A 22,401-nucleotide genomic window follows, 5' to 3' on the forward strand; every position below is an offset into this window, starting at 1 on the left:
GCACACGGGATACCCACGTCCTGTGCTTTTGTTTCCTCACCGAAACCTTGGATCTCTCCGTGCTCATCAATGGATTTGAGACCTGGCCTTGGAAATCTCCATGGCTCCACATTTCGTGAGTTTGCCCCTTAAACTTCAGTTTGCTTTGAGCATTAGGAGACTCTTCCTACTGAACAAAAATATATCTTCTCTGAACGTTCCTGCGTTTTTCTGGCCCCTCCAGTTGGTCATTTGCCATCCACCCTCCACTTCCCTTCGTGGTTCTCTTTTGACTTGAACCTGGCATCTGTGTCCTACATGTACCTTCTCTTACCAGCTGGTTGTCAATATGAAAATTTCCTTGTATCTTTGGATTTTGATTAAATTTATGTGGCAGAAAGCAAATGTATGCTTCTTCTTTCTGCATTAAAAAATAATAATACGGGAATTGAAGTCTTAGAAGGTGAGCTCCATGTCAAAAATTCTGTCCCAGTTGGCTTTCTGGAATGGTCTATACTTGAGAGCCCAAGGCAGAAGAGCTGATAGTGAACACTTGGGATTTATGGAGAAAGAAGGTTCTGGGTTAAATCGTGACCTCTGCATGTTAGGTGAAGTAGAAGGAAATTAAAACAGATTTCCCAGGGCTCCTGGGTGGCTCAGTCAGTTAAGTGCTAACTCTCAGTTTCAGCTCAGGTCATGATCCCAGGGTTGTGAGATTGAGCCCTGAGTTGTGGGCTCTGTGCTGTTAGACTGGAGCCTGTTTGGGATTCTCTCTTCCTCTCTCTCTTCCCCTCCCCCCTCAACATAAATAAATAAACATTAAAGAAAAAAGAAAGCACACAGATTCCCATCTCTTCTCTCGGGCTTGATCTCGTGTAGCCTGTCAGGTGCATAAACTTTTACACACACCGAGAACTCACAGCCTCTGCACCTGTTGGGAAAAATAGCTGGTGAGTCCAGTTATGTGCTGGTGGGTCGCATTGTGCTTATTCACCTAGCAGAACATGAGTCCCCCCTTTGGATTCCTGAGGGAAGTTTTACATTCCTGAGGTGTTTCCCTCGGCCGTGAGGATGGCTGGTGTTCTGCAAAACCATTCCAGGAGCATACAGACATAACTCCTTTTAAGTAAATCTGTTGGCGGAGTTCTCTGCTTCCAGAAGCCCTCTTCCCTGAAACTGAACCCAAGGAAGCATCGAAGCTGGAGGTGCCCATCCTCACATTCTCCCTCAAAGCATCGAGGTATATCGCTGTATCACAGTGCACTCTGTTCAGCGTTTCCAAGGACCTTGTCCACAAAACGTCGGACCTGAACTGACCCTGAGCCCATCTCATTCTTGCCATAAACGAAGGGCCTCCGGGGATCCACGGACACGAGCTGTAACGGGGGGAAGTGTTCCTGCTCTGGGATCTCTCTTACCAAGTCATGGTGACCGGCACCCCCTTCTATATTCTTTTCTGCATTTCAGGACAGGAACCCACACCTCTGTGTCCCCAGCCTCCTTTTCCTGTGGTGCTGGGTTAGAGTCTGCAGAGGAGAGGCGTGAGGATTTGGAAAGTAGAAAAGAATGCACTGTTGTCCTGTGGCTTCACGGAGATTGTTGGGATCCCCGGAGGCTGAGGAGCTAGTGTTGGAAGTCACCCCCATTCCTGCTGCAGGCAGGACGCTTCCCGACGCTTCCTTCCAGCCTGCTAGTGGTTTCTCCGTCCTCCTCTTAAAGACCTTCTGCTTGGACTGTGCTAGACTTGCTTCATGGGGCAAGTCGAGGCGGGGCCCTGCAGGCCCTGTTTCCACGCGGGAAGCCGTGGCCATGTGACTTGCTTTGGCCAACACTTCCGTGTAGATGCATCTGTGAAAGTCAGGGTGAGGTGTCCTGCTCTGTGTTCCTGGGCTTGGGAAATTCTGAAGTCCCGGGTAGCGATGACATCACCAGAATATGGGTTCCACCAGCCTGAGTTCTGGTCACATAGAACCTCAAGTATGAGCAAGAAAATAAATCCGCGGTTTTAAGCCTGTTAAAGCCAGGGTTGGTCTGGCATAAGACAGCATGTAAGTCCACTCCCACCATGAATCACTGCGTTTCTGATACTCCCTCCCTGTCTCACGTTGAATAACTGTTCTTTAAAAGTTAGACCGCCCCTGCTTGAGTGTGTATTGAATCCAGTTGTAATGAATCTCAATCTAGAATTTTAAAACCCACATTTAGAGGCTGGTGGACGAAGACAAAACATGAATTTGAATTCATATACGTATTTTTGTTGCAGAGACATATGACAGAGTGATCAATAAAGGACTTTGAGACATAAAAAATAGAACACATTAGGGTAAAATTCAGTGAAAGAGACAATGAATATGCAAGCTCAAGGATAAAAAAAAACAAATATAAAATTCGAGTCTGGGAAAGAAGAGGTTTCTGCATGTTTTTTTTTAAAATGAATAATGGTGAGTATCAAATCACCATGGTATTTGGATTCCAGTGAATACTTTTAAAAGAATGATATAACAGTTTAATTTTAAATGTCAATAGTTACAATATACTGAAAATCTCAACCTCTGCAGCTTAGGAGGGAAAATTTTAAATGTCAGCTTTAACATGTGCCTGGGGAAGCATAGAAAATTATTCTCGCGCAGTGCTGTCCCATGACTTTTTTCTGCAGTGATGGAAACGTTCCCTACCTGTACTGTATAATTTTGGTAGCCCCTGTCTGCATGTGGCTCTCAAGTTCTTAAAATGTGGCCGTGCAAAGTGAGGAACTGAATTTATTTTCTCTTAACTATTTTAAATTTAAATAGATGCACATGATTGGGGGGGGGGGCTGCCTTTTTGCACAGTACTTTTTCAGAGTATATGATTGGACCAGCAGGTGTCTAAAAGGACCGAGTCAAATTGCAAAATGATTTCTGGTTGCCGCTGTCCCAGAGGGGGCCCCCTTCTAGTAGTAACGTCTGCGGTCTTTCCTGCGATTTTAACCGCCGCTGAGACAACCCTGTGTTTCACACCGGAACACCTTTGGGAGACAGAGCCCCACTCTGTCCGCAGGGGAGACAGGAGCCTCCCCGTGGTAACGAGGGGCCCTCTAGGATTCCGGCTGAGCTCACAAGGTGAAGAACGTGCTCAGAGACCTCTCTCCGTGTGGATACAGGTGCAGGTGGCCAGGTGTCGGCGGAGTAGAGGCTGAGGTGAGGCAGTAATGACACATTTTCCGCCCGCTCAGGTGCACGGACAGGTGATGGGTGGGAGGGACGGCTACAAGGTGTTGACGTTCTAGGAGGACCACATCGGAAAACAGGGGGAGCGTTCCTCCCACGGCCCCGCACACCCCACGTCCTTCTGGAGGAAACTTGGATAGGGAAGCAGGGGGGTCAGAGAGAGAGAGTGACGCTCCATGGGACAGACACCCTCTCAACCTCACCTGAGGACACACGTCCTGTGTGCGTATGACGGACGACTGGTGTTGTGATGGAGAAGAGACCACGTGGAACACGTAAATCACCCGGGACCCAATCTCCCAAGATTCAACGATCACATTTTGACGTGCGCGTCTAGCTTTCTTATGCCTACCTGTATTTTTATCCCATTTTCTACAGGGAGGAGTATAACCCATTAACATGAAAATGTCAAGGAATCTTCTCACTTATCTAATATAAATAAACAAGTTCTTGCTCATCTCTACGTTCTGTTTTTCATCCCGTTCAGGGTCTGGGAGGGAGAAGAAGTGTGTGGGCAGAGGCGTGCTGACAACTGGGAAAGGCCTGGCGACTGGCAGATCACCGTACCTCCCTTTCTCTGCACATCGGTTTGAAATATAAACAAAATATGAACTATCGGCAGAATCTGTGTCCCTCCCCCCCCCCCCCCGCCGGTTGATTATCTTTTTACAGATCAAAACCTGTGAAATCAATGTCTTGTTCAAACTTGTGTGTACTTAACGGGCTGTAACAGTGCCTAGCAGACGATTCAGCTCTTCTGGAACACCCAGGAGGCCCAGAGGTCACCCCAGGGTGATTCTGTGGCTGCAGACCCAAGCTTCCAGCCACCTGCAGACTGGGTCTGCGAAAGGGGGCTGCCTGACGCCCAGCTCCCTTTTCCTTAGGGCGTTCTCGTTCTGGTGGGGAGGTTAGATGCGTCCCCATGCATGCAGTGCGTTCCTGGGCTCTGTATCGGTGCCACTGAGCTGTCGGGTCCCCGTCAACAATGAGGCCGCCTAAGTTCTGAGTAATCGGCTTCCCTTTCCAAGTTGGAAGAGAAGGCGCTCTGCTGGGCTTAGGGAGGTGGAGCAGTTCCTATTATTGTCGTTGTTTTTACTGACAGCCTACAAATTGGCAGGATGTTTGGTGTTTTGGAAGGACAGAGCCAGTAACATAGCTGGAGGGAACATACCGTTTGGGGCACTGGAAGTTTGAAGCGGTGACGGGGCTGGAGGAGAGGATTATCCACGTGGCTGGAACCCCGTCAGGAATAGGAGAAGGCAACAAAGCGAGTCCCGCTTTCAGTGTCTCAGAAACGTGGGCTTGGTGACTTAAGGCCCTGCTGTAGCTGGAGTCCGCATCACTGAGACATCCCGGCAACATGGACTCAGGTCCCCCTTGCCTTCCGCACCATAAGCCTGCAGGCTGCTTGGGAGCTGGTCTCCAGGTCTCTCTTTCCAGTAAAGGAGAGTCACTTGCTGGGAGATAACCAGATGCAACAAATGGGAACGTTTTCTGGGTGTCTCTGCCAGGGATGAATGTGGTGATAGAGGGGCAAGGTATCAGGATTGTGGATTCAGAAAAGAGAAGGTAATTTAAAAAACCCTGGGGTGGCTCAGTGGGTTAAGCGTCCGACTTCACCTCAGGTCATGATCGAGCCCCGCGTCGGGCTCTGTGCTGACAGCTCGGAGCCTGGAACCTGCTTCGGATTCTGTGTCTCCCTCTCTCTCTGCCCCTCCTCCATTCACACTGTCTCTGTCTCTCTCAAAAATAAAGAAACACACAAAAAAAAATTTAAAAAGCAGGCATGGAGCTAAAAGGGAGGCAGTTAATCACTAGAGGGGATAGATAGATGGTAGAGGTACATAGTCGATAGATGATAGGTAGATAACAGATGATGGATGGATGGATGGATGGATAGATAGTTAAATAGTTAGATGGATAGATAGAATTTAATACAGGAGCAAACACGGTTACAATGTAACTTTCCTTTGCAAATTCAGTCTTTCCTTTGCCAGTCTCTGTACGTTTAAACAGTTTGGTCGAAGTTGTCCGTGTGACGTATGGATTTACCTTCATCATGTCTTTGTTACGTTTCTTTCCAAACACAGTTTTTTCATTCCCTCTCAGGCCTCAACAGACACACTCTTCACTCTTGTGGGAAGGAATTTAGAGCAAGAGAGAAGCCTCACTAGTCTACGCATAAGGACTTTCCAGCAGAAAAGGACTAACCTGTCTGTATTTGTGCCCATGTATGTTACTCTTGTCGTACCAGCAAAATATTCTACACCCCAACTAAAATATCGGAGGGTGTTGGGTTCTCTTTGTTTTTTCGTGGCACGGAACTGTAATCAGACTACCGGAATCTGTCGTCACTGATGTGGTTGCAACTTCGGACCCTTTGTTAATTCCAAAGGCAAAAGCGGGGATCCCAAACTCAGCTGCCTTGCGGGGACAGGCAGCTAATAAAATTGAGTGAGTCAGTCCAGGTCAGACATAAGAAAGGTGTTTGTGTTTGCAGAGGCACGAGGGGGTGACGGGGGAGTGGGGAAGAGGAAAGAACATCTGTGCTGTTTAAAGGTAACAGCCTCAGTTGGCTGGTGCTGTTAAGTCATGCAGACCAAGGACTGCAGTCCTGTTTCAAGACAAGCCCCAAATCTGGATCTTTAAAGGAAATGTCGTAATTTCAAATAAAAAAATTTTAATGTTTATTTTTATTTTTGAGAGACAGAGACAGAGACAGAGCGTGAGCAGGGGAAGGGCAGAGAGAGAGGGAGACACAGAATCCGAAGCAGGCTCCAGGCTCTGAGTTGTCAGCACAGAGTCCGACGTGGGGCTCGAACTCATGAACTGTGAGATCATGACCTGAGCCGAAGTCGGACGCTCAACCGACTGAGCCACCCAGGTGCCCCTCGATTATAAATCTTTTAAACAAAAATTTTTTAATGTTAATTCATTTTTTGATAGACAGAGCATCAGTGGGGGAGGGGCAGAGAGAGAGGGAGACACAGAATCCAAAGCAGACTCCAGGCTCTGAGCTGTCAGCACAGAGTCCTACGCGGGGCTTGAACCCATGAACCACGAGATCATGGCTTGAGCCAAAGCCGGACGCTCAACTGACTGAGCCTCCCAGGCGCCCCTGTAATTTTAAAATATTGTTTCAAGTGCTCACGATGGAATAAAACTATGTCAGACAAGGTTTGTTGGCTACCCTTGAGCCCGTGAGCGGCCACTAGATGACCAAGGGAGAGACCCAAGCCTCTGATGAGCGCCAAGGCGGGTAGGCAGTGGTTCCCACTTTGGGTCCAAACACTGTCCCCCTGCTTTCTCTTGCTGCACTGCACACTGAATGCTTTAAACAAAACCTTTCCTTGTGTTCGCGGCTTCCGTGGATCAGGAATCAGGAAGGACACATTTGGGGTGTGGCTGTCTCTGCTCCGTGATGCTGGGGGCCTCAGCCAGGAAGGCCCCAAGGAGACGACAAGACCCTGAGGGCTGGACCCTCGGAAGCCTCACTCCGAACGCATTTGGTGGGACCTCAGTGGGGTCGTCAGACGGATACTCGCCCTGCTTGGTGGCCGGGCCTCCCCACAGACAGCGGGCTCCTTCTGAGAGGAGGCCGTGAGCTCCCAAGGCAAGCATCCTGCAAAGCCATCGAAGCTGCTCAGCTCGTGGGACTTACGGGTCCCCTTGCGTCACTGCCCCATGGCTGCCAGCCTTCCTCCTGGGCGCCAGGGGAGGCGACGGCACACCGGAACAAGAGCGTGGGCAGCAGGACACGGGCTCCGCCTTCGCGAAACACGACCTTCCATGTCTGCCAAACACCACGCAGATCGAGACGATCAAAGGGGAGCTGAATGGAGATCCGAGTCCGCCAGCTAACATCAAAGCTGTCTTTCCTTATTTATCAAAGTGTCTGTCTTCACCTCGCCTGGTTTTCGTTGTCGTTGGCGGCCAGTTTAGCGCCTGGCTTTGTGCTGACCGGGACGGCTGTGGGATCGGCACTTGATGCTGGGGACGGGGGAGCAGGTGCGTGCAGAGGCACCAGCTCACGGCCTCCATGCCCGTCAAGAGTGTGAGGCTGTCACAGGGGGCAACAGCGGGACAGTCAGGGCGCAGGAGCACGGAGCCACCCCTCCTTCAACAGACCCCCTCTTGCCATCGTGAAAGCAGAGGGATTTGCTCCTCCCCTTCTGCTCCCAGGCTACAAAACCAAGTCTCTCTATCAGGGATTTTTTTTTTTAATAGGAAAACATGGGAAAACAAAACCAAATCTCTCTACCAGCGACTTTTTTTTTTAAATAGGAAAACATGGGAAAGCATATCAGTGTGGAATAGTAATTGGTGTCATCAGAGAAATTCCCCAATGCTGTAGAATCCGGAGAATCATCTGTGTTCTACGCACGACAGAACCTCTTTCAATAGCTACCAAGTCAGTCTGTCTCTTGTGTGATCAGGGCTGAGGGAGCACCCACAGATCCTCACGTGCTGGCCACACAACAGCACAGAGGAGGCTTTGCAAGTGACGGCCTGGTCCGTGTTCTGCCACGTCCCCGATAACCCCCAGGCCTCAGTGTCTGAAGCCCGCACGATGGTGTGTCCTCAGTTGGGGTCCGGATGAGGGAGCTGTGCCATCTGGGACATTCACGGTCAGGGGGTTCCAGGGGAAAGACGCCACAAGAGAACGTGCGTGAACCCTTACAGCTTCCGCCAGTGCCGGGAGGTGTCCGTGCAGCTGGCGATGTGTTGAGCAGAGCCACAGGGGCAGACCCCACTTCAGAGGGAGTGGAGGGAGCCACACTGGGCAGGGGACAGAACCGTGTCCCCAGGGCCCCTTTCCTTTCCACGTCTGACCGTCCGCCCGCATGAGCTCAGGAAGCGGTCCGTCTCTGGGACCTCTGTTAAACCTTGGTGTCTCGTTGACAAGGGGAGAAAGGTGACCATTCTTGGGAATGCATTCATGGGTTTCCTCTTCTGTGTCTCTGGAGAGAGGACTTTCTTCTTAGTCGAGGCATCTGCTGGCCTCGGGATGGGAGACGCTAGGATGGGCTCTCCCATCGCTCCTGAGGTTGCGCCGTGATTTGCTTTGTCCGGTAAAACGTGGGAAGTGACACGTGGCCGGTGACGGGGGAGAGCTGTCGGGCTGCCACACGCTCTTCGAAGCTCTGAACATGCGGTTCTACAGCCAGAAGCCCTGGGGCTTCTGTTGAGGCTCTCATGTCCCCAGTGGGGTTCTCTTGTGCCCAGAGAGGCAGTCAGCCTGAAAGCCAGGGTGTCAGGGAGTGAGCGAGAGAAGAATCTTCTGAAAACCTTTCTCATCTCCCCACACTCTCCCGTCTCAATGCCACGAGCAGCCTTGAAGGATCAAACGAATAGATTTTGTTACACTCCAGGGGCAGGGAGGACGCAAATGGTGTGTCAAAAGACCAGATCCCACCTCTGTGCTCATGGGTTGGGGCCTGCGGGACCGTGGGAAGGACGGGGGGAGGGGGGCGGGAACAAGGGAGGGCGTGCCTCAGTTCCCCCTGATGATGGAGAGAGGAATTTTCCGGGAAGACCAGCAGGAACTCCAAGGCCAGAAGGGTCTGTGCTGGCCAGCCACATTTGGGTTCTGGAAGCAGGTTGCCCCGCACATTCGTAACGCAGTGACTAAATCAGGGTTTGGTGAGGCTAGGTCTGATTCCACTGGGACAGTGTAGAGGTACCCGCACGCCCAGCCCCCATGTGCCCTGCAGAGGGGCGGGCGGGCTTGGGTTTGCCAGAAGGTACCCCGCAGGGACAGAAAAGTTGCAGAAGAACACAGGGAGTCAGAGTAGGGCTCCCGGAACCAGCGTCAACCACGCAGTAGCTGTGTGGCCTCGAGCAAGTTACTTAACTTCTCTGTGCCTCCCTCTCTTCGCCCGTAAGATGGGATAAAACTTGTCTCACAACAGCACTTGCACAAATACACTTTTTTTTTTTTTACACGAGACTCTTATGCAACGTATTGATTTTTTTTTAGTCCACAGACACCTCAGGAGAGGCACGGTTGTGGGCTCATCGATGGTAAGGGGTATACGGCTGGGGTGTTCCGGGATCCTGCTGACAGCAGGGGGGTTGTGTAGGGGGGGCAGGGGTCATGCACAAACTCTGTACTTTCTGCTCTAAAAACGAAAGCTTATTAATTTTTGTAAGAAGTGATATTTAATCATGAATGTCTTCAAGAAAGACCCACTCTCTAGTTTGCTCCCCTGATACTTTCCAGCCTGATTCTGGTCAGAGGATGTTGTGTAGACAGACTTTAATTGCCCATCGTGTTTGGGTGGGATTGCAGGAATGAGAGCCTGCCCATTGGGGTTTACAGGGATGAGAACCCACCGTGGTGAGCTGAGCTGGGGGCTGAGTTCTGCCTCCCCAGATGCTGGACTCCAGGGTCTGACGGGACCTCGTTTGGAGGTAGAGGCTTTGCAGACACAGTCCCTGTAGCACGCTGTTGGCTCAGTCGGTTAAGCGTCCGACTTCGGCTCAGGTCATGATCTCGCGGTTCATGGGTTCGAGCCCTGCATCAGGCTCCGCGCTGGCGGTGTGGAGCCTGCTTGGGATTCTCTCTGCGCCTCCCCTGCTTGTGCTGTCTCTCTCAAAAATAAATAAACGTTAAAAAAAAATGTGTTCACAGAGCGGATCTCGTGATCAGTGTTCTTTTCACGATTAAAAAAAAACGTAAAAAATCAAAGTGGAATAAAAATAAAACCTGAATTCACAATGATAAAAACCAGATTAAATGTTGGGATGGTGGGGAATTGGTGACTCTTGGTTTCGGCCTTGGGTATGTGTGTCAGAAATCCGGAAATAGCAACAGTTAAACCCATCAGACCAGTAAAATAGCGTGGAGTACGAGTGTCGTGCCCAGAAGACCAGTTTTCACACTGGGTGCTTTCACGTTAGAAACTGATGGGAACGTGCAGGGACGTGATGTCAGAGGTGAATTACCAGGTGAAGGAGGGGGCTGTTTAACCTTTAGGAGGATGGTTATCACCATGGGGTTCCCGGCTGGCAGGGGGTTGGTGAAAATCACTTGGAGGAAGATTTCTTAAGTTTCTTTGACGATTATCAGGGGCACTTAGAAGAAATGACCTGAGTCTCGCATACGTTCATGACATCAGCTGGATTTAGGTTTGCTCGCGTGGCTTAAATGGATGTATTTGCTTGGCGTGGAGGGGGGCGGTCTTCCGGCGTGGAGGGGGGCGGTCTTCCAGCCTGGTCTCTATTTATTTTATTGTAATTGTTGGATCCAGGGCTCGTATACGAACAAGGATCTGCCTCTTTTCTCCTGACTCTCCCTCCCCATGAGCTCATGTCTCTCTTGGTCCTGTTGGGGTGTGATGGCTGAAGTCGCTCACCTTCAGTCAGGGAGGAGGACCTGGGGGGAGGGGGACGCTCTTCTGGTAGCTCCTGGAACATTCCTGAGCCCGCCCATCCGATTGGACCCAGTCACTGTCACCAGAAGGAGGAAAAGTAATTGTTGTCTGTGGGTAGTCTCGTCTGTTTCTGGGACCCAAGGCTGTTGCCCAAAGAAATAGAACACGGTCAAGGTCAGCCACCCGTCCCTGTGAGGATGTCATTGTTCTGAAGGATGTTGTGTGGGAAGCAGCCGATCTGGTGTTCGGATTCAGGAGGCACCTGTTCCCAGTGACAGAATACTTCCCTTTTGTCTTTCGGGGACAGAACTTCTGCCGTGGGCCATCACCCCATAATTGCCTGCTGGGTGTTATTTTCAATGTTAGAGAGGGATGTTTTAGAGGCACATCTCTCTCTCTCTCTCTCTCTCTCTCTCTCTCTCTCTCTCTCCTTTAAAACTGAAAGGCTGTCTTTGAAAATATGCTAACAGAAGATGATTTTTGTTGAAATAAGCATCAAGATATCCCTGAAAAAAGAGAAGGAATAGGAAGGAAATAACCTTACCAGATATTAAAACACGTTATAAGATACTGTGTTTAAAACATTTGGGTGCCGCCTCATGAGAAGGCAGACAGATCAATGAAGACGAACAGAGAAGCCAAAAATAAGCAGACGAATGTAGTATGTATCAAGGTTGGCATTTTAAATCAACAGGGTACTGGGTGAATCGTTTAATAAGTAGTACCAACGAAACCCATATGGAGAATCTCACACGAAAATAAATTCCAGGTGGACCAAGGGAATTTTCTTATACATCGATTTCCCAATTAATAATAAAAATAAGACCAACAAACAACAGAGAAACGGACAAAGAATGTGAACAGGGATTTGATTTAAAAAAAAGGTGATTTCAAATATAAGCCTGCGAAAAACACATCCAACGACCCTCCGACGTAATGAAATACGCTTCATTTGTCGGATCTGCGGCAATCCAAGAGGCAGACAGAACGGCACGTAAGACCCTCTTGGTGACGGTGTGATTTGGTAGAATCTCTTCGGCAGTGTGGCGAGTTCCGTCAGAACTGGACTTGGGCATCTCTTCAGGCATGACAGTCCCTCTGTCGATGTTTATGCCGTACACATGCGCGTGTGCGTGTGCATGTGGCTTCTCTGAGCACCGATTACAGCAGTAAAGATTGGAGATCACCTGTTTCTCCATCGGACGGACACTGGGTGACCGGATGTTACTTCAAAACACCTACCAGAGACACTTTTAAACACGTATGTAGTTTCAACCCCCAGAAAACGTACACTAAATTGGGTACAAGTTAGGAGAGGTGAGTCTTCAGGGAGAGAAACTTTACGTATCCCCATTTGTAACATCTGAATATTTACAACATGCCTGGATTATTTCTTCAGTGAAAAAAAAGATGTTAATTAAAAATTAACAAGCCCCCAAAGACATCCCTGAAAGTGTGAGTTTGCTGCCCAGAGCTCTGGCTTTGACTTAGAATGTTTCCCTTGACTAAAGAAGTATGTTGAAGCAATTCCTCTGAAACACCGGCAACCTCAAGGACTGAAAAGACAGCCGTCCTGCTCTGTGACGTGCTGTTGTGAAATTGGAGGGTTGGGCTCTCGCAGACAGTGAGATCAGGTTGCATCCCAAAGCCTGGGAACCACACAGTGCAGTGCCGAGGGCGTGGCAGTGCCCAGAGCAGGGAACCCAGCCGAATGTCCACAAAGACTAGTCACAGGGGAGGAAGCCCACCCAACTTGCTTTTCTGCAAATACGGGTCCTGCTTGCTCTAGGAGATGATGGCCCTGGCGAAATGGGAAACTTGGACACCCTGTAGACCTTTGAGTCCCCACTCCCATCTCCCAGTGGATTGCAAGGGTTGTGTGTTATTTTGCTGTGTTGTTTTTTTCAAAATCAGAGCTTTGATGAGTGATTGACTAGTGCACGGACCAGATGGCAAGAGGGTGAAATTCAAAATAGTCAGGTGTGCAGGTCTTTGTAAAAATAATGATGATGGGAGCTAAAGTCTGTCTTCTTCTGGACACTGTATGAAGGACTCGGTGTACCATTATATCCGAGAGTCCATGACGTTCAAGAAAGAACAGGGCTTTCTTCTTGCAAATCTGCTGGTTCATGAGGCGAGTCTACGACGGGAGAGTCGATAACACACGCAGAATGAGTGGGGCGGTGCCCGTGTGTGGGCGGCACAGAGAGCATGTGCGTTTATTGCTTTAGTATCAGACGCAACTACTCTGTCTTTCTAGAAACGGTCATGAGCTGTTCTCTCTTACTGCCATCCGGCTGAGCCATCATTTGGGGGAGCTGTGTCGAGGGATGCTGATTCCATCAAGGCTTTGCTTCTCCAAACGGGACTCGCTGGTTTGTGTGGGGTCGTCATGATCCCCGTGAAACCATGGACAGTGGGCTCACATAATCAGCTGTGGAGCATGTAAACAGTGCCCTTGAGTGTTGGGGGGTGGTCTGTTCTCAGTAGGAACAAGGCGGGTTTCCCTCCCCAGTCACCTGGTAGGCAAAAACCAATCCAACGTAGAAGACACCCGTCCGTATACGTATACGTATTTCCCTTCTGCCGGCCCACTTGGTTTAATTGCTGGCTTTCCCACTGGGCAGGTACATCGATAATAAACTAAACCTTTCTAGGATAGCCACTCCTATGCTGGGCTGTCTGTCCCCTTGTCTTCCTTTTTTTAATCCATTATAGAACTTATCAACATAAAACGTGTGTGTGTGTGTGCGCGCGCTTTCTCGTTGGAATATGAGTTCCCTGTCAATACAAAACATGCCTTTTTCATCCTTACTTGCATTTCCAGCCCTGTGAATGTCACCTGGAAAGTCCAATGGTGTTTGTTGAAGGCATCACTGAACGAATAAACAGACAGTTTGGTTTACTGTGTTATTCGGGACCTGCTTCGGTCACGTATCCAGTCAACGTACACAGTCGCGCATTTACCAAACTGTTTTGGGGGGTGGAGTGGGGCCAGCCCTACTCCCTCCACAGCTTCTGACAGTGATACGCACACTCATTGTGCCCGCACGGTTCCATGTGCCAGGCAGTCCTGTTTCTAGCGACCGCATGTCTGTTTGAACTGGTGTCTGTGGGAAAGACTGGCCTTTGCACCCTCTTCACGAACGGAGAGTCGGAAGGAAAACTAGGCGCTTAGAAAGACTAAAGATTGTGTGCAGGAAGCACTCGGATCGAAAATGTTTTTCTCTTTTTTAATGTTAATTTATTTTTGAAGGAGAGAGAGACAGAGCGTGAGCGGGGGAGGTGCAGAGAGAGAAGGAGGCACAGAATCTAGAAGGGGCTCTGAGCTGTCAGCAAGCCCGACGCGGGGCTCGAACCCACGAACCATGACATCGCGGCCTGAGCCGAAGTCGGACGCTTAACCAACTGAGCCACCCAGGCGCCCCTCGAAGATGTCTTTCAAAAGTCGTGCAGCCTCTGTCTGGGCTGGCAGAGAAAGCCCAGGGACCAGGCTCAATAGGAGGACAAGTGCTGAGTTATCGAGGCCCCAGGATAAACGGGACGTCATCAGAGCCAGCAGCCTGCCTGGCATCACATGTTGCTTACCCTTCGGGCCAAGTAAGATGTAACACTCTGTTTTTCTGCCTTCCTTGGGTTCTCCTGACTTGGTTGGTAGCCAGACTGGTCCCTGCTCTAAGTTATTTTATTTGTCCCTGGAGCTAGTCAAGAAGAGAGATCAGGATGATCTGTAAATAAAGCAGCATGTAATGAAAGCAGCTGAATACAGTTGTGCAGGTTGTATACTGCTCAACTCTAGGAAACCTCACTTCACATCATGATCTACATGACTGATGCCGCCCCGGGGTTGGTCAGTGCACAAGTTGAAGAGGCCTGACTTACAGAGTCCCAGCTAACGGAGGCCACAGGCTGGCGACATTGGCTGCTTCCAGTCCTCACGTGTTTTGAAAAGCCAGGATGGTGTTTTCAAAATTTGTTTTTAAAAGTGAGGCTCTCTGGCCTATCTCCAGCGTTGCACATTTGGCCTCGCCTGCACGGCAGCTGGAGGGAGGGTTCTGCCCCGCAGGCGAGGCCGGAGCGCCCAGCCTGACTTGGTCCTTTCTAGTGGTGACAGACCACAGGCAGGGCCTCGTGGTGTCCAGTAACTGAACCATCTTCTGAGAGCCGTTCACCCCTCACCCCTCCTGCCTGGCGGTGGGTCCTGGCACCCCCAGGCCACACCCCCCAGGCCTCCCCCACTCCAGGCTCCTTCCCCTGGGGCTCTTGGAGATACCTCTTTCTTGTGGGGACAGACTCCTGCCCGTGTGTCTCGTCTGTCCTACAGTGTTCTCCACAGGGTGCTCCTTTGACAGCCGGGACGTGTGCGTGCAGTCCCTTGCGTCCCTCGCTAATGACGTGACGTCAGAAACCGTTTTCCGTGAAGTGACTGGCCTTCCTTCTAAATTTAGCATTACCCCCAAACTGGCCACGTGCACACAGGTTCCCTCATCCTCGGGAAGCTGTGAACACACATTGCTGGCCGGAGACTTGGCTTCTTGTCCACACCCGTCCCCCCGGCTCGTTGGAACGTGACCTCTGCCCGTCACCTTTATCCACCCTGCACTTGGCAGTCAGTTTGAGCGGGACTTCCTCGTGCACGTTCCCCCCATGGGATGGGCAGCGTGATTCCACGAGACGGTGGAGAATCTGGACCTCAACACGTCCACCTTCCTCTCATCATTTCGACGCATCCCGTCGTGTGTCTGTTGTATATTTTACGCTGCGGTAGTCCAGGTACCAAACCGATAAATGAATATGCCCGTGTTAAGGGTGAATGCTGAAATAATTTACTGGCATGAATGCATAATAATAGTTGAGTATTTGGAACCTGCTGCTTCACATTTCGATTTTACATACACAGGATTCAGTTTTTCCATAATGCCACTGCGTATACTGGGGATCGTCCCACAGCCATGGCACGGAGACTCAGCCAAGCACTTTCCAGTGGTAGAAAGAGGGGCCCAGTGTCACGCGATCCACACAGAACCGCTAATAACGTCGTTCACAAGCACACGGAGGTACTCGTTGGCCGAGGCAGGGCCAGGACGCAGGGACGGAGAGAAGGTCGCCCTGTGCCTGTAGCACGCGGACTCGGCGGGGAGCCTCATTGTCGTAAACTGTTCCTGGTCAACTAGCCACAGAAGCAGTGTGTGATTGTGGAATACGGCACTATGGCCATTGCACATGGGCGTATGGGGCAGGTTGTATTGTTTTCCACAGTTAATGAGAGGAAACAAGTAAACACGGGAGGGGAATTTTGTTTTTGAAGCTTTGCTTTGGCCCCAAAGGGTTTTCACCGGACTTTGAACCAGTGGGGAAATACAGGTTTCTATCAGCGAATGGGGGAGGCTGCCGTTAACCAAATCCCCCAGGGTAGTGAGTGAGCGGCGTCTTGTGTCACCCAGACTAGGAGGGATTGGGTGTGGGGAGCGGGTCACCCAGCATGCGCTGCGGACATCACCCGGCTGTTTCCGTTAGCTGTTTCTCAGCAGGTTCCTGGATGCTGTACTTGGAACACACATGCGTGCACGCACACACACATTTATATGTGTGCGTGTGTGTGTCCACATATGTGTATGTGTGTAGAGTTGACCCGTGAGCAACACGGAAGTTAGGGGTGTCGACCCCCTGCCCGGTGGAAAGTTGACAATCCGAGTATGACTTTGACTCGCCCACACGTAACTCCTAACAGCCTTCTGTTGATCAGAAGCCTTGCCAAAAACATACACCATCGATTAGCACATTCCGTGTGTGTCCTCTGTATTGTATCCTGTATTCTTGCAGTAGGATAGGCTAGAGACAATCAAACGTTATTAGGAAAACCATAAGGAAGAGGAAACACGTTTACGGTCGTGTGCTGTCTTTATTGAAAAAGATTCATGTGCAAGTGAGTGGATGTGTACCTGAAACCCATGTTGTACCAGGGTTAACTGTATACATATACAGATGCGTGCACGTAGTCGTGGGTGTATGTGCACTGTAGCTCAGTTGTGTTTTCAAAACACAGCACACCGTGAACCCGAGCAGGTTTTACCCGTATCGATCCATAGTACATGTGCCTACTGTGGGCGGAAGTTACGACTTTTCCCTGTCACTATGGTAGATACATTTTCAAGTATAAATGGACAACAGAGTAACAGAGTGTCTTTGGAAATCAAGTGCCCTGTTTATCTCTGTGTGATGAGGCTGTCAATGTAACCTGTATTTATTGAGCCACAAGTAGGTTGTAAGACTTCCGTTAATGAATACAAGTGACTCATTTGTCATAAACCAAGGCAGGGATTAGCACTTGGTTCAAGCCCAGTGAAACCAAAGTGCACGTGTCCTAAGAATGATCTTAATGGTTCCAAAAGGCTGCTCGGAGATCATTGTGTGAAAATGATTCACCTGAGGCAGACCGTGCTCAGTATATGCCACAGCTGTGTCTTCGAGGAATGACCACCCACTTTCTTGTACGCGATCGTACTTGAAATGCACTCGCCCTCTCTCTGGAGCCAGGATCCATTCTTCAGTTCGGAACATCTGAAACATGTCCTCGAAATGTGTCTCTTCTCCTGAAAATGTTCTGTGTCTATGAGAGGCAACTTCCCAGCGTCCTGCACTAAATTTCAGAAAGCGTGTCCCCTTAGAAATAACGCCATTCATTATAACTTCAGGTAGCTGCAGTAATTATTAGCAACAAAAGCTGGGTACTTCCTAGCTTAAATCGTCAGCCAGGTTCCTTCTTGAGCACTTAAAAAGGATTCATGGGAGAAACATTGTCAGAGCTCCACATGACCTACTTGTGAATAAAATGTAAGAAAAATGTGAGCCTGTCCTGTATCAGAAAAGTCTTATGCCCTGATGTGTCCTATAGAATGAAAAGATCACCAAATCCAGGATGATGACCTATTTATTTAAAGCAAATTTGATTCAATAAAATTCCAGTGCACAATAATGGGATGGCCCTTACAATTCATCTCCGTATAATAGCAGCTGTCCACAGTGAATTGAACTTTTTTTTTTTGCCACCACCTCCCGGTTGCCTGCTATTTAATTGAGTTCCCGCAAGGCAGAAATCATAGCTTTATTCACCTGCCGATCTCACTGGAGTATCTGCAAAACGAGACGGCTTCCTGGCCTACCGCATGCCCTTCCCGGTTTATAGATGACTGCATTCCAAGTGTTGGCTTGTACCATGATTATTTAAAACAGAAAGCATGCTATTTTTTTTTTTTTCACACAGAAACAAGGCTGTCCATAAAACTCCTAAAACTACAAGCTTCAGCACCGAGGGTCCCACATGAGAGACGATGCCTCTTCTCATGACAGAACAGTAATTCAGCAAAGGGAAAAGACATGTGGGGTGAGGTCTGGGGGGGGCCCCACGGCCCTCTCCCGGGGAGTCGCTGTGGACGCCCCAAGTCCCTCCAGCAGTAAGTTGTGGCTTCACGTGTTAAGTGTCGTCCACCCCGGGAAGCTGACCTGAGCCTGGATGCCCAGGGTGTCCCCTGGGGGCTGGTCACTAGGCGCCTCTGGCTGGCACGCACCATAGTGCCAGGCTTCCAGAAAGCAAGTGGGTGTCGGACGTAAACTGTATTGTTTGTGCAGACAGGTCGGGCACAGTGGACCCTCTCCTCAGGGGATGGTGGGATCCCCCTGCCCACAAGGCCGGTGCCTGGATGCCAGCCAGGGGCACCCTTGCCACCCGCCTTTCTAGAACGGCAGCCTCAGACCTGCCCTTGATTCTGTGCCACCGTGCGCCTTGAAGGCGTTTCTGTGGGAGGTCGTGTGCATGGTGTGAGCGTGCACCAGGGTTTCAGAGGCTGGCGCCCGGCCTCCGTGTCCGTGCAGGCACAGCGGTTTCACATCTGGAGGGTGCACCTCGGAGTCTGCCCCTCCCGGACCGTCTCGTCCCCGACTGTGTGCTCGTCCCTCCTCTGCTCTGGCTGCAAAGCCCCTTGTGTGTCCCCCGCACCCCCCGGGGGACCAGGAGGAGCAAACCCAGCCACACGCACGACTTTCGAACACGAGTCCGGTTTGTAGACCAGACGGTTTGCCACGCTTCGCGCGTTTTCCTGCATACTTGCCATTCTGTGTGATTTTCCACTTGAAACTTGTCCGAGAGAGAGGAAGGGCAGGCAAGGAACCACCTTCCTCACCCACCAGCTTTTCGGGAAGGAGCGAGGCCCCTCCTGTCTGGGCACAGAGCTCTGGGCACATGACTTGCCCCCTGCCTCGGACGGTGGGGAAGAACAAGTGAACGGGCATGGGGTGACACACGCGCCAAGTGTGTACACGGTGACACACTTGTATCAGGAAATCTGTGTTCGTGTAAAGTCTGGTGGGCGTGGGACCTCCAGACGCGCACGGACCGGTGTTGAGTGGCCGCGGACGTGCGTGGGATCAGAGTACGTGGCTCCTGAGTTCCGTGGGTTTGTGTGATGCTAAGGGTAGCACAGGGCACGGCCCGACCTGCGTGGCCGCCCGGCCAGGTGACGAAACACCCGGGTCCCCTGCTTGTGAGCTGTGTGACGCCCGGGTCCTCAGCCGCTGGGGGGGAATGACAGCGGCACTGGCCCCACAGGCATGTGGGATCGTAGAGGTGAGGCCGCAAGGCCCGTGAAGGGCGCCCGGTGCATGGTGCACGGTCGCTCACAGCAGCCGTGACGGGGACGGTGGGGTGGGAAGGGCTTGCGTGGGAGTCGATGGGTCTGTTCAAACCTCCGTTCCTGGGGCCCCCACCCCGTCTGAGCTGCAGCCCCCCGCTCTGAACTGAGGACATCGTTAGGGCATCAGCCAATACAGGCGAGGCGTCCTCAGCGCCTGGTGCAGAGGAGACGGTCAGCGGACGCACCTAGGCCGTTTTCCTTCATTTCCCTTTTCTGCTTCAGTCCTCATGGTCTGGAGGTTTGCAGGTGATTCTTGTTTTTTTTAAACTAAATCCACCCACGAGCGCGGCTTTGACCCTCTGTGCCTGCAGACTGTCCGTGCCCCGTCCGGGCTCCTCTGTTAAAGCTGGGAAGAGCTGGGGGTCCGTCAGGACAGAGGGATTGCAAGGTGACGGCGAGGTGGCGAGGATGTGATTAACACAGGCTCACGCCTGCAGTAGGTTCCCCAGTCCCAGAAGCAGCGGCGCCCCTGGGGTTCCCCAGAGCCGTCTGAGCTGTGCTCTCTCTGTCTCCCCAGGGCCAAGGTGAAGAAAGGCGTGAGCGTCGTGGGGGTGAGAGCCAGCAGCCCTTCCATTTGGGAGGTCACGGAGGGCACGGAGCACACTGGCAAGTACGCACCGGCTGTCATCCTCTGCCAGAAGAAATCCGCGGGCTCGGAAACCGGGTGAGTCCCCGCGGCCCACGGTAGATTCAGACTCGCACCGCGGCCCGCACTGGCACCTGCTGTCTGTCCGTAACCCTTGTGCTTCTCAGAGAGGCGGGCGGAATCCGACGTTGGGGAAGGGGGGCTGTTCTGCAGACTGGCCCTCCGTAAAATTCCAGCGTAGCCCTGGGGTCACCTGCAGGGGCCGCTCCGCGCAGGTGGGATCTAACCTACAGCTGGGGGTACGCGTCGCCGAGGCCTCCCTCTGGCCGGAAGGGCATCTCTGATGAAGCGGCCTGTCCCGCGAGCCGTATACACGAGAGCGTGTGAATCTCTGGCACACGGGCTCCGCGTTTGCCGTGCAGAGTCCGGGATCACGTACGCCATTGTGTTGGTGCGCACGCGTTTTCCGACGCACGGGGAAGTGTCTGCTGTGGGATCATAGGGCATTGTCAGTCACCCGAGAGGCCAATTAAAACCGGAATCTGTGTCTCATACCCAGCAAGTCAGAAACCGTCAACTCACAGCTGGGCCGAGGGACTTGGAAGCTCAGCGCTTCTCGATTTTTATTCCTGTTTCCGGAAGCCTCATTTGGGGCTCTGGAGAATCCCTAGTCTGGTCTCGTATTTTTACCACTTCTAGGTTGGGTGTGCTTTTGCTCCTTATGTTACTGACCATTGGAAAGTAACAAGCAGATGAACACGTTATTTCTGGTGTCAGGTGATTAGACCTCAGCGCGCAAGTGTTTGGAAAAATACGTTTATTTTCTTTCCATTTACTTATTCTAATCTCGAGGTCGTGGATCCCAACTGATGGGCTGTGACACTGTCACCTAGGAAGGTTTCTTCTGCGTTGTGATGTTAGCAGAAATCAGGAAGCCTGGGCGGGTGGATGCATGGATAGATGCATGACGGGTAGGAGGCAGGTGGGTAGTTAGGCAGGCAATCAGCTTATTTGATTCTTAACTAGACGAGGAAAGGAATTTGGGAGGAGGGCTCTCGAGTAGTCTGTTCTGTTCTGTCTTCTCTTTCTTGCCCTCTCCTCTGTAGGTTGTTGTAAGTAGGAGTGGCTGGAGCATCTTCTGTAAAATGTGAAGAGGTTTGAGCAGTTTTAAACTTTTATGATTCTTTTTTTCTTTTGAGTCCCTGGCCAAGGATTAGCTCCGTTTATCCCGGGCCTGGAGGAGGGAACAAGGAAAATTTCTGAACACGGCTCATCCCCATCAAGGCGTAAGCCTCTTTTCCGTGGGTCAAAACTTCAGGGGCTCCCAAGAGTCGCTTTTAACCCTTCTTGAAATGGAACAGAAACTCAGGATCTGCAGAATGCACAGAAACACACAAATGTATGGTGTTTGCCTTTTTTCTTCTCTCCTGTGTATCAGGACCTTGTTTTAAGAAGCAGGTGCCCTGAATGGAATTTCACGTTAGTCCTTCAAAGTCCTGACGCCCTTTGGAGAATATTCCTGATCGCTTTGTAGATCCTGATGTCCACTTTCTGTTTCTTCCTATGGGTCCAGAGGACAGGAAAAAGCACGCGCATACACACAGACATACGCGCACACACTTACATCGTATGCGCGTAAACAGGGTATTGCGTATGTATACGGACACGACGTGTTTGTGTGTGTACTGAGATGTATGCGTATATCGTATGACTCAACATACATACGATGGAGGTGTTAGCGTGTGCTTGCGTGTATGCATACGCTGTTACGTGATTTATCTGTGCTCACGTCTGTCGAGGGGGAGGTTCGTGTTTTGGAATTCGGTTCTCACGCTACAGCTAGGAAGGCTTTGCTCGGTGAGGAGGCTTAAAAGCGGAAGCCGTCTTGGTTTGGGGACACGTCTGTCTAGTCCGCAGCTACGGCCCCAGCCCGACGGCGCCCCCTGGTGCACATGGGGCTCCCCACACATGCTGGTCGGCCTCGGTTCTGGAGCTACACCTCATCTCTGTTATTCTAAGTGTTACGATGCGAATCACACATAGTGAATCCTTTCCAGTACACCCGTTTGAAACAGTAAGGCATATAACAAGGTGTGTGTTGAAGCCTAGGTTGGGGAAAACCCAGAGAAAGGTACTTTTTAAAAAAAAACTTAAAGGTTTATTTATTTATTTTTTAAGAGAGAGAGAGAGAGAGAGAGAGAGAGACAGAGTGTGAGCAGGGAGAGGGGCAGAGACAGAGGGAGACACAGAATCGGGAGCAGGCTCCAGCCTTCGAGCTGTCAGCACACAGCCCGACGCGGGGCTCAAACCCACGAACCGTGAGATCATGACCTGAGCTGAAGTCGGATGCTTAACCCACTGAGCCACCCAGGCACCCCAAGAGAAAGGTACTTTTTTGAGCGGAGGGGTCCAGCAACTGTGATTTCTACTGGAGGAGCGTGCCAGGAAGTTGGGGGAGAAGGCTGAATGTGGGTTGCTTTATCCTGTGAACCATTTGGACCATGAATGGTTTGCTCTGTGCGTGTATTGCCATTTAATAAAATGTAGACAGCTAAATGGAC

The 22,401-nt window shown here is 51.0% G+C and overlaps 1 protein-coding gene across 1 annotated transcript in view; it reads left to right on the forward strand.

Annotated features, from left to right (window-relative positions):
• TMEM132D (transmembrane protein 132D) overlaps window positions 1-22,401 on the forward strand; it is a 554,370-nt gene that overhangs the window by 242,382 nt on the left and 289,587 nt on the right. The window contains exon 3 of the mRNA XM_027044209.2: window positions 19,772-19,918. Coding sequence (XP_026900010.1) covers window positions 19,772-19,918 — 147 coding nt within the window. The remainder of the gene's footprint in view (window positions 1-19,771; window positions 19,919-22,401) is intronic.

The sequence above is a fragment of the Acinonyx jubatus genome, chromosome D3 (genome assembly GCF_027475565.1).
Source record: "Acinonyx jubatus isolate Ajub_Pintada_27869175 chromosome D3, VMU_Ajub_asm_v1.0, whole genome shotgun sequence".
In the NCBI taxonomy this organism is placed as follows: domain Eukaryota; kingdom Metazoa; phylum Chordata; class Mammalia; order Carnivora; family Felidae; genus Acinonyx; species Acinonyx jubatus.